General features: G+C 37.2%; 1 protein-coding gene across 1 annotated transcript; it reads left to right on the plus strand.

The window, feature by feature from the left end:
* Positions 1-3020: 3020 nt before the first annotated feature.
* On the plus strand, positions 3021-12576 carry LOC149298014 (zona pellucida-like domain-containing protein 1). Its single transcript, XM_089487876.1, has 10 exons — positions 3021-3033; positions 3659-3757; positions 5449-5675; positions 6513-6700; positions 7379-7451; positions 8156-8253; positions 8878-8964; positions 9480-9651; positions 10815-10929; positions 12395-12576. The coding sequence occupies exons 1-10, from the start codon at positions 3021-3023 to the stop codon at positions 12574-12576; spliced, it is 1254 nt and encodes a 417-aa protein (XP_089344002.1).
* The last annotated feature ends 288 nt before the right edge of the window (positions 12577-12864 follow it).

Below are 12864 nucleotides of genomic sequence, written 5' to 3' on the forward strand. Positions count from 1 at the left end.
ACAAAGAAACCCCAGAATGAATTTAACATATTTCCAACGGCACACAAATACGTCATGCAAGGACCATGAATAGGCATCTGTATGTCCTTAGAGTCAACATGTCCCTTATTGCTTGGGATAGTCCTTATATTATTATGATGTGTGTCCTGGAGAACTATTTTCTGCAGACCATGTCATGGCCCAGAATGAATTCATTGTCGGTATATTGTTTGCTGCTCTTTGCAACCTGCATCCTCAAGAGTCTGTGGAGACAGACTCAGTAAAAGCTTACTGGAGAATCCTCACATTGTGCTCTGATACATAAATGCCACTAGGACTCCACAAGCTCACCCTGAGAATGAGGGAGACCTTTAGGCATCTGTATCCCTCAGCTTTCCAGGAAAGCATGAGCTACCCCTCCATCTCTTTAGTGGCAAGTAGCTATGATCCCAAAGGGGTTGTTAAATCATTTTTTCAGATTCTAATGCTGGCTTCAAAGACACTTTCTGTCCTGAGCTAGATGCCAGTGTCATGCAGGATGCCCACATGGCAGTGTTCAACATGGAGCTTAAAGCATCTTATTTTACCCTAACTATATATTTTATGTCCCTGACAAAGTATGTCACTCATTTTTTTTGCTATCCCTCCTATCCTGGCTACATACATAACACATTCTTAGAAAGTAATGATTAGGTCAGCCTTTCCTTACTTTAGTATGCAGAGAAATGTTATTTTTTTAAGCATAGAAGAGAATAATTCCAGCTATGTAGGTGGAACGATTAAAAAGTATTTGAAAACAAACTGATTCACTAAAATCAGTGAAAAAATGCTGTTCAGAAGCAGAAGTAGAACATTTATTTAATTTCAAATATTTAACTTATTTCATTTCATATATTTAATTTGTTTTTTTGTAATAGGGTGACCTTGGATTCTGTTACTGTTTGCTTCTTGGTAATGAGACATCAACTCTCGATCCTACTCATATACTCATATTTGTTTAAAAAAAAAAATATTAGATCATATCATTGCCACAAGCAAGTGAAAACAATAACAAAGTCTATGAATCTAATACCTGAAACCAAATTAGGAAACCAAAGAAGCCCATGTGAGAGATTCATTACATGTGAACATATTTTACTTAGTTTCTTTAGACCAATTGTATTTTCCCATCACTGAATTAGCTCATTGAGACAAACCAATTCCTACGTATAACATTTAGTGGCCCAATCAACATGTGTAAAGATCCAGTAAAGATCCAGTAAAATAAAATTGTTTTCTAAAATGATGAATGCTGTTGATAAAAATTAGGGAATATAAACTATTTGCTAGTAGATATAATAAATACATGCACCCAGTTTAAATTGCAATAACTCCAGCCCTTTGTGGTTCTTTGAAGAAACAGGGTTTTCAACCTCAGATTCATACATCCCTAATGTCCTGCTGTCCACGTTGGTGATCATCAGTTGGTTAGAGATCACATGATCTCCTCTGACCATCCGCTAAGCTTTACAATAGATCAACATCTCTGTTTTCTCACATTTCTGTAAGTGCTTTATTTTTTACATTATACATTAAATCAATTTTATATTATATAAATTATTAGGATATTATGGTGTTGCACAATCAATGTCTGGCTCAGCAAATAGTGATGGGAGTTATGGTGTACCACTGTCAGTGCCTGAGTTAGCATATAGTGATGAGAGTTATGGTGTACCACTGTCTGTGCCCGAACCACTATAAAATAATGGGAGTTAAACTGTACCACTCTCAGTGTTTGGATCACTATATTATTATAGGAGTCATGCTGGTGCACAGTTTGTGTCTGGATCACTACATAATAATAGGCGATATACTGTACCACCGTCTGTGTCTGGCTTACGATATATTGATGGGAATTGTGATGTACCACTGTCAGGCTCAGTATATATTGGTGAGACTTATACAGTATCACCGTCAGGCTTAGTATATAGTGATGGGAGTTATGCTGTACCACCCTCAGTGTCTGGCTTGCTATTTAATGATGGGAGTTATGCTGCACCACTGTCATTGTCTGGCTTAATATATAATGATGGGAGTTATGCAGTAGAACCATCAGTGTCTCGCTCAATATATGGTAATGAGATTTATGCTGTTCCACACATTAAGCACACTATGTGCTTATGCTCACTATGGGCTGCACTGTATCCTATCTATGTCTGGCTAACTGTATGCTGAGGAAAACTATGATAAAACACATGCACATGCATTTTGGGGATTATAATACACAAACTCTAGGGTGCCAATCGTTGCTTTACTGTCCCATTGTACCTAATGTCCCAAAGATCATATAAAAGACCTAATAAATCACTGGGTTTGGGGACATTTGTCATACTATATTTTTTTATTCTCTGCACTTCTAATATCATCAACTTCCTTATTATTTATGTATCTATGTAAAAACATAGTGGAGCAGGGGTGCATTTTCCTGTCCTTTCCTCAGGCCCAAAATGAGCTAGCTATGGCAATGCATCAGCAATCAGATACTCCTGGGCAGGGTTCACAAAATGGTAGTAATGTCACAAGGTATTTGCAAGTATTCCCATGTTAAGAATATTTTACTTTTTGGCTTTAGAAAAGAGAGCCTGAGAACAAACTGTGAAGGTAAGACTTGAGGATTGACTTAGAACGTATAATTTGACGTCAAATGCATTTTTGAATTTATAATAAACAGAATTTTTTGTATATTTTGTCTTAATTAACACTTTAGTGCACGCTGTTCTTATGCTGTGAAAAGAATATTCAATTGATACATGTGACTAGTGTTACACTATACTGTAAAACATGTGCGTATTATTTTTGGTGATAAACTGATATCTTTATCATCAGCATTGTTTTTTGTCTTGTGTAAGAACAAGAAGCTGAAAATGAAATACAAACCATCTCCCAGCCCTCTGGTAAGAATTTAATTCTCTTCTCCAAAATCATTTGTGCCCATCTTTCGGTATAAATGTCTGTCTCAAGCAAATATTACACAGACGGCAAACAGACAAAGATCTACCACGATGTCTGCTGTGGGTAAGTTTTCAAAATCAGGAGTCAGACAGATAAGTTTTAAATTAACGGCGCAATATGTTGTGTAATATTGTATAGACAAATTAGGATAAGTGTGTTCTGGAATACTAATTATTAATTTTTTTTTAGATCAGGGGTTTAGATTATAAGTATATTTCTTTTTTGAGGGTCAGTTTTACTATAATAGGAACATTTTACATCCACTCAGAGGCACTTAGCGGTGGCCATAGAGCTGCCTGTAGGTTGTACCTGTTACCCTAGGCTAGATTTGTTATATGTACCTCTAGCCAACAGAAGACTTATTTTAATAATTAAACTTATCTTAAAAGTCAGATGTCTTTAATTTTTGTTTACATTTTCCATATATACATAATCATTAAATATATACATTTTTGGTATATTATAGTATAATTATAAATATCAAACATGGTATCAAAAATATCAAAAATGGTAACGTTGGTGTCAATCTTGAAATACTGGGGTATATGCATAAAAAACGATTCTAGTACAAAGTTTAAAAAAAATTATCATTACCACAGCAACCAATGGAAAGGTCCAATCACCAAAATTATTACATTTTTAGGGTTATTCCATGGTAATAAAAAATAAATGTATTTTTATTTTTTAGGTACAATGAGTATATTTGCCATCCTACTGCTCAGTTTAGCGACCCAGCAATGCCTCGGACAATTAGCCAATTGCTCCAGTGCCTACGACAGATATCCAGGTTGGTGTTTTCAACTGAACAACATCTACAGTCATTCATTATTATGTATTGCTATTTGTTATGCATTTTGAACTGCTGATTTATTCATAAAAAAAAACAATTTAATACAACGTACAAAGAAATAAAAATAAAAAACTAATGCATAGAAAAATTACCAGAAAAGACTAAATAAAATGTATAACTTGAAGGAAAGACTGGGGTTGTAAATCTTTACAGATTGAGGATTAAAAAAAAAGGAAATTAAAATCTTTTTTAAAGGAAGAGAAATGACAATGGTCAAAAACGACCTTCTAGCTGAAGTCTTAGAGAGCAAAAATGTAAGCATACATGAGATAGATAAGGCTTTCTTGACCTCAAGACCAGGCCATGGAGAAAGTAAAAAATATACCGGTATATTTTATAAGAGGTAGAAAAATGTAGAACAAATGGCATCAGGATTTGTGTTTTGACCACAGTTTCAGTGATTACAGCCAGTATTGTCAATCTGTGTAATGTAACCACAGAATAAACTAGGTAGCTAGTTTCCAGCTAATGGATTTGGCCTGTTGACAATGTATGGAAATATACATTTAATTTAACTGTGTTGGCCCAACTAAAAGGGAATTCTTTTTTTTTTTGCTTGAGCATTGAAAAAAACCCAGTTTATATCTAATTTTATTCCAATAAGCTTTCTTTATCTGTCTGAACTGGAGGCTGCCATTGATGTTTTGGGTGACTTCCCTGCACAATTACCACACTGAGCTCATTCTTTATGGCAATGCTAAAGAAGTCTACTCCTCATGAGTCTGTGTTTGTGCCTGGATGATAAAGACTAAGCCCTTTACACAGGCAGTATGATGAACTCATGGTGTTTGCCTAGTAGATTGAGTTAATATAACAGAGCTAAAACATAAAAATAATTAACATGTAGCTGCCTGAAAACATCATATTTTATAAAAACTTGTACTGTTTAAAAAAAAGAGAAGACAACAGAATCTTTTTAAAAGCTAATTTTTAATTTGATACTAGGATACTAGGCAATCAACATTGACTCCATCTTTTTAATGCAGCTATATTCAGGGCCGGCACAAGGCAAAATGCCGCCTGGGGCGAATTTTAAAATGCCGCCCCCCCCCTTATCTACCCTTCCTCTCCCTCTGTCCCTGCCGCCCCCCCATTATCTACCCTTCCTCTCCCTCCGTCCCTGCCGCCCCCCCCATTATCTACCCTTCCTCCCCCCCCCCTTGTACTTACCTTTCAGCAGTCCTGCGGCGAGTCTCCCTGTTCGGTCTCGGTGCCGGCTTGTAATGCTGAGCGCCGGAACCCGAGACCGCACAGGGAGACTCGCCGCAGAGGAGAGAGAGAGGGGCGCCGAGCGGGTACTGACAGCTTGGTAAGCGAAAACCACTCGGCGCCCCTTTCCCTCTTTCGCTTTAAAAAAAAAAAAAAAGGGCTTGGGGCGGCAAAAGTGCCGCCTGGAGCGGTTGCCCCACTTGGCTCCATTGTCGGGCCGGCCCTGGCTATATTCATTTTACTGAATCTGTAAAGAAACAAAATGTATAAAAAATCTGTGTTTTATAATTATTTTGTAATCTGGACAGCTGCGCTATATCAAAGCAGTCATCTATTTTTACAATGCAACCTGAATGCAAGAGAGCTTTATGAATGTATATTTATATGTCCAACTAAAGATCACCTTTCTTTACCTATAGAAAACAGTGACATCATTGTTACCTGTGGCCCTTCTACAATTGAACTGACAATTAACGCCTGCCCGGTTCAATATGCCTTGTTTGATCCCATGGAACTGGCACTTAATGGCAAACACATCTTCAACGTTTGCAAGGCATCTGTAGAAAGCACTGATGACTACCCCGTTGCTAAATTTATATTCCCAATAAATGATACCACAGAGAACGCTTGCGGAAACAGCATCACAGTGAGTATGCATTGTTATTAAAACAATATAGTATCAAATTAACCAGACTCATACCTCGCAGTGCCTTTTATAGGTATATTTATCTAATGCTAGGAACTCGGCCAAGTTCAACGTAACAAAATATTTGTTAATAAAATAGAAGTTGTTTAATGCCAATTATTACACCGGAATCCATTTGTCTAATAGCCAAAATGTCACGTAAGTGAAATATTTTGATGAAAGAACAGCACCTTAGCTTCATTCCGTCTGGAGAGAATGCAAAGAGATAAAAACGGCAAAATTCGACAGCAGAAATATCCGGCTGCCCATTTACTTGATGTGAAGACTCAAACCCCAATCAGCTCTTAATCTCAAATTCATGATAAAGAAACACTTCCTTACATTACATCTAAGCCTCTGGCCCTCTAGTTTTAGATTATGACCACTTGTTCTACCACTTCTCATTTCAAATAAGCTTCACTATCTGTAGTTTGTTAAATCCCTTTAAGTATTAAATGCATTTATCACATCTTCCCTATCTCCTCCAAGCTGCATGTTGAGATTCCTTGGTATTTCCTAAAATTATTTATCCCGCAAACATTCACCATTTTAGTAGCCCTCTTCTGAACTCTCTCCAGAACGCCAATATCCTTCCGGAGATGGGGTCTCCTGAGTTTATCAGAGCATGATTTATACTATAATCTGTAGCTTATAGAGGCATTACACATAATACATTCTTATTAATTAGATTGAAAGTAATCTTAAATGAGGGCAAGTATATTTTATATAGTGATGTGATATTTCAGTAAATACCAAGGTATCTGTAATGGTTTCATTACAAAATGTTTATTTTTTCAGATAGTAAATGAGCAAGGAAGTGGGATTTTCAGTGAGTATTCAAATGTCCAAACCGTGGTTATTTCTGGTTACATAGACACCCCACCGTTATCAGAAAACGGACTCGTTAGCTACAGCACTGGTTTGAGCTACAACTTCTCATGCCGCTACCCCCTGCAGTACTTGCTGAACAACACTGAACTCTTGACGTGAGTATAGGGTTTTTTCCTTTGAGTTTGGGAACTGGAGAATATTTTCCGTGCTGTTTCTTGGAAAACATTGCTTGAGTTGTGAGATAATGAGCACTCGAGGCTTGTTCAGAGTCAATTCTTCACATGGCCATCCCAGCCGGTTTGGCTTCAGCACTAGGGTGGACAAGGGTTGGTGTAAATGTTCCAGCAGAAGTGTGTTACATGACCATATTGTAATTATGAGAACTGGTCTAGGCCTTCAGGAAATTGTCTTAAAATTCATCACCGGATAGTAAGATGAACTAAACAAAGTTTAACACATTTTTGGCAATTTTAAAATATCAAAATGACATTCCTTGTCAAATATATTAAAACTGAATTTCACGTTTACATGAGTTTTTTTTAGAAGGGACACTGCACAAGTTCTTCTTTGACTACCACTATAGATTGATCCACCTTTGGCCATTCCTCATGAGAACAGATCTTTCTAGGAGGTTCTAAAAAATGTGTCAAAATAAGAGGCTACTCATCATATAGTTATCACCTGTATGCTTACTAATTCAGCATCATTTTCATAAAAGAAATTATTTTTTAACATAGAATGTTCATGCTAATATTTCCAAAATGTCATTTTGAAAGTCTTCACAAACTTGTAGTTTGAGCACACAATCTAATGTCCATTTTTTTCTCCTCTAGGTCTTCAGCAAGTGTAGCCATAAATACAAATAATGGTAGCTTCATCAGTACCCTGAGTATGCAACTATTCACTGTAAGTTTCTAATTATTATAGACATTTTCTCTGTAAAATATATAATTTTCAGTTTCATTTAGTCATTGTGGTATTATTATTTTTTTGTTTTCTGTTTATTTTTGGCGATTTAAATACAATGCACACAATGTTTTTTTTTTTAATAATTTCAAATGATCTTTGTGATTTTGGTGATGAGGTTTCTTATGTAGAGAATCACATGCAGCGATTGGTTTCAGTCCAATCAGTCTCACCGTGGGCTTGTGCCAGTTACGCCAGCTAGGAGCGCTTCTCCTTGTTTGTCCCTGATAATTAGATGGCACACAGAATGCAATCAAGACAGTTGTTATAATAAGGAATCATGGCACGATTTCAATGCCAAGCCAGTTATGATGTAATTATTGTGGAATGCCGGTCCCATTCCTGTTGATTTAAAAATTTGAAATTAACAGGGTCAAAAAAGAAATCACTATAAACCACAAATTAACAGAACACTAAAACATGTCATGTAAAGTATTAGGTTCATAGCAACATTAATGATACCATTTGGCCATGTACTGCTCTGCTATGGTTTCCATCAAATGGCAACTGATGGTCTCCTGCTGAATATAGCAGTCTTGATACTATTAGTCACCGGTCTATCTATGAGGTTAACATTATGCAAGTGGCTTCTGTGATTGATATCCATTGCTATACTTAATGCAATAATACTTTTTTGATTTCAGGATGAAGGATTCCAAAGTCCTTTGCTATTTAATGGGACTGCCCTTCAGCTGAGGAAGAAGATTTATGTTCAAGTATCTGCCGTCAACCTAACGGCAAAGTAAGATTACAAAACATTTTGCTGCTTTGTTATTGTTAAAATGTTATCTTTTTGGATCAACAAAGATGGGAACTTGCAACAGGTGAACTTTTGGGACCTTTCTCTAGCTATTTACTGAGTTCAATTTCCAGTAAGAAACAAGGCTTATATTACACACAGGTTTAATAAATTAGCATAAGGCAAGAAGAATACACCACTCTTTCTAGACCGAAGTTCCATATGTGACCACAAGGGGCTTAGAAAGTTTTAGAATAATGCTATGGTACTGCTATATAACTTTTTATATATCATGTCATAGTTTTTGAACATATGACGGATATTGTATACTTATAGTAATTTTTCTAATGTTTCATTCAGTCATTGGGAAAATGTAATTCTGACTATAATTATCGCTTGCATTCCCATCCATCCTACATGTAACATTTTATTCTAAAATCCTACATTTTATTCTAAAAAAAAAAATCCGGCCTTGCTGTAAAATGAAAATGAAAGGAAACTGCACAACGAGCCTTGCAAGTAATGCAGCCTTATGTGCGTCAAGCTTTTAACACAAACCTTGGAAGGCTGTATTGATGGCCTCCGTCACATAGAGGTCTGACTATATGATTTCCTTTGTTCCCTTAGCTTCAATGTCCTGCTGGACCAGTGCTTTGCTACCCCATCTCCACTGGTGACAACATCACCTGGCGACAGATACAGCCTTTTAACTGGGTAAGATGAGCAATGTACTGGTGAGACAAGTATAAATCTGGATAGATTCTAACTACAAATATTATATGGCTTGAAAAAGGCAACATATAATCCCAGAGGTCCTCTACTGGTGTAGAGGATGCTGGGTATCATGTTGAAAATTGCACCATGCAAGACCATAACGTTTTTAATTTTCTAATTCTAATTTTCTATGTGGCTTTTCCTAAACTGCTGTGTTCGTGTGTTTTTAGCCACTTTAGGTTTTAAACCCAGCAGTGAAGCTGCATTGGGATAGGCCTAAGACAGTGCCGAAGATAAAAGTTAAATGGCTGATATGAAACATATATATAAATATATATATTCCCTATTTAATTATGTAAACATAAGAATCTAACTAAAGTCTCCCCCAGGTGCACCTCAAACCTCACCCAATAAAATAATATTGTCCTTGTTTGTCATGTGAAAAGTGTGGGGTATCTGAATAAACTTGTTGGTTGTCGTGTGAGCTAATACCTACTATATGTACTGATTTGAAGGTGTAATGTTCAGAATAAAACTACCGTGTTTACAAATGGTGGAGAAAAATCAGCTCGGTTCAGCTTCGAGACTTTCCGGTTTGTCCAGCACAGCAGTCAAAAGACATCAACCATTTACTTACACTGCATCACACGGCTGTGCCAGCCGGACCAGTGCGTTCAGTATATGCAGGTGTGTACATGCATATGCAACGTGTATACTGTGCTTACACGGTCTACATATGTCTAGGAATCCTATAGAATGCCACCATTGCTATTGTTTTACGTATACGTTGGTACATAGTAATCTCTTAATATTCTTAGCATATTCTTCAACTAAATCAGATCCTTAGTGCATAAGTCATAAAAGGTTCCCCGTTAAGGGAACATAGTGTAATGGTAGAAGACGATGGTGTGAGGTCGAATCACATACTGGTATTACCGTATTTGCTCGATTATAAGACGAGGTTTTTTTCAGAGCAAATGCTCTGAAAAATACCCCTCGTCTTATAATCAAGGTCGTCTTCTAATCAGACCTCAAAAAAATGTCTGCTGGGGCCATGCTACTTACCGGGCTTTGGTCACGAGCAGCGTCTCTGCTACTAGCAGCAGGAGAACAGGAAGCTAGCAGAGTCCTCACATAACTCTACCTCCCCCTCTTTCCTCTGGGAAAGTTGCTCGCACAGCCGGGCCCCTGCAGAAGTCTGCGAGTGGGAGATCTGCAGTTCAGGTAAGGGGGTGGGGGAGGGTTTTTGAGCAAGTATGTGTGATTAATGGAATGAATGAGTATTTAAATGTTTGTGACTGAGTGTGTGTGTGTGTGATAGCATGGATGTGTAAGGGGGGTGGTGGTGGTAGCATGGCATAGAGAGGCTGTAATCACACTACTATCATCCCCAGGTTCCAGCATGTACTGTCTGCCTTGGCTTTATATATACCTCCAGGAATTCATTTTAACCCCCTATATGCCACTCAGCCCCATGATATGCCTTTTAACTCCCTATATACCACTCTGGGCATATCATGGGCCAGAGGGGCATATAGGGGGTTAAAAGGCATATCATGGGGCACAGTGGCATATAGGAGGGTATAAGACATTTCTGGAGGCAGAGTGGCATATAGAGGGTTAAAAGGCACACCATGGGGATCTTCCGGATGTGTATAGTAGTTACAATGCTACAGGTATCACTGTTGAAATTCTAGCCAAAGGAATGTGGCAAGATACAGATGAGGGCCTACAGTGAGAACCATTTTGAGACCCAAGACCCAATAACATTTATCAAATACCACTGTGAATGGGCATGAGTAGAATGCTTTGAAGAAAAAAATCAAATGTGTTTCTGGTTTAACAAACAGAGTTGCAACAATACATCTTTAAGTAGAAGAAAGAGGGCAGCAGACTCCACTAGCCTCTCTAGAACAACAGATGCAGTGACTGTATCCTCTGGACCTATTTACACCACTGACCAAGGTATTAGATTTTATTTTTAAGGAGCCCTTTAAACAGGTCTACTGAAGATCTAGTCTATGTATGTGTATCCTGTATATATACTGTATTTCTTTTAAACAATAGGGCTCCCTAAAATGTTACCGGTTGCCATTTTTAATGCTAATTCTCTAGTTAATTAGTAATTTTAAACCTTGTGTCAAATAATCTATTTTTATTTTAACACTTTTTCTTATTTGACCTCCTTATTTCATTCACTTTTAGTAGCAGTAGCTGCACAAGCCTTAAGTCAGTCTGGTTGTAAGTATCATTTCACTGTTATTTTATTGGTCATGCATATGATAGCTATGAGATCCCTTTACATTTTTTGTGGTGCTCCTTTCTGTAGAGTCCTCCAGTTGCCCTCTTCCCCACCCTCCAGCTATTGCCCATGCAGAAGATGTGTCTGTCCATGCATGTGATATGCTTACAGCCACCCAGCTCCAATGCGAGAGGGGTCTATCGAGACCTCCTGTGCAAATGTGTGGAAAATGTTCCTATTAGAAAGAGAAAGAAAGAACTGTAACTGATTCTGCGTATAACTAAGGGAATGTACTTGAGGACTCCACCAATAGCCTAGAAGTGATGCAATTTTACAACAACGACAACAGTCACATTCTAGACTAGTTTGCAAAATGAAAATTAGTGAAACATGAAGGAATCCAGAGTTTACAGTTTTTATTTCCATTTCCGAGGAACTTTATAAGGCAAGATCATGGTTCATGTTTTGCACAAGAATGAAACACTTTTTTCCCTATGAAATGATTGGGCTCTATATCTCAGGAATAATACATTCTGAACATACTACCATCTTTTTGGCACATCATCACCTCCTTAAGGCATGAGAACGTATGCATTCATATATGCAGATTTTATAAGGCAAATTGTTTGTTGTGTGCCGTATGTCATTCTGGGAACTAAATTGTGCTTGGGGATTTGGGGTTTGATAAATTATTGCCCATTCAATGAGGATTACATTCATTACCCATGTAATTCACTTCTCCCTGTCATGTGTATGCTTTGGTTTTCAGTCTATTTCATAGCCCTTTAGCACCTAGACAGTTGAATGAGTGTAGTGTTATAAGTGGAAAATGCCATTCTCGTTTTTGTAGGTGGAATAATCACCAATGAGGTTAATAAATGCCCGTACTGATGGCACACTGGAATAGAAAATGGTTAGCAAAAACAAACAATATTGGTAGTCACTATTCAGTGTAGCTTTGTCTGTTCTGTCAAATGGAGGTGTGCACACGGGTAGTAGTTGCTTCATTTGATATCTACTTGGCTGCCAAAATTCCAGACAACAGTATGATTATATCAGTTATATCAACAGTTGACAGAGGAATGGCAACAAATATACCCCCCTCTATTACATGGACTATTTAGCTTCATCAAATTATGCCCTGGGAGGTAATTTGGAATCTAACCTTTTACTTTTTTTTTATTTCAGATGTGGAAGAAGCAAAACAGCTTGAAGGGACCTTGACAGGACTTATTGTTGGACTAATTATTGCTGCCATGCTGGGTGCTGCTCTGGTGTTTGGCAGTGTGCTCCTGTTCAAAATGTATCGTCTTAAGGCATCTCAGAATGAGAAAAATGGTGTTGATAACTTCGCATTTAGTGGAAAATAATTTTTCAGTGCAAATTTAATAATATATATGATCAGTAATAATTCTAATTAAATCTGTCAAGCTATAATGCTATAAGTGCTAATTTAAACATTTGTTAAGTTGTAAAAATATGATTGTTTTGGATGCATAATAATGATTTTTTTGTATTTAAAAAAAAATCACTCAGGATTATTTTTATTTTTAATCCCCTAATAAAGTTTAACTGCATTGAGTGTGTTCTGTGAAATTGTTGCATTAGTTTTCAATAAAGTCAATATTATTTTAGTGATTACCAAGACCATTGTCGTT

Source organism: Sceloporus occidentalis, unplaced genomic scaffold (genome assembly GCF_023333645.1).
Source record: "Sceloporus occidentalis isolate IW3139 unplaced genomic scaffold, rSceOcc1.0.p SCAF_35, whole genome shotgun sequence".
NCBI lineage: Eukaryota > Metazoa > Chordata > Lepidosauria > Squamata > Phrynosomatidae > Sceloporus > Sceloporus occidentalis.

Bases quoted from the DNA above. Each gene is read 5' to 3' on its own strand.
- LOC149298014 (XM_089487876.1), top strand. The intron at 6,701-7,378 runs GTGAGTATAGGG...TTTCTCCTCTAG, and splicing joins AACAACACTGAACTCTTGAC to GTCTTCAGCAAGTGTAGCCA. The intron at 10,930-12,394 runs GTATTAGATTTT...TTTTTATTTCAG, and splicing joins TATTTACACCACTGACCAAG to ATGTGGAAGAAGCAAAACAG.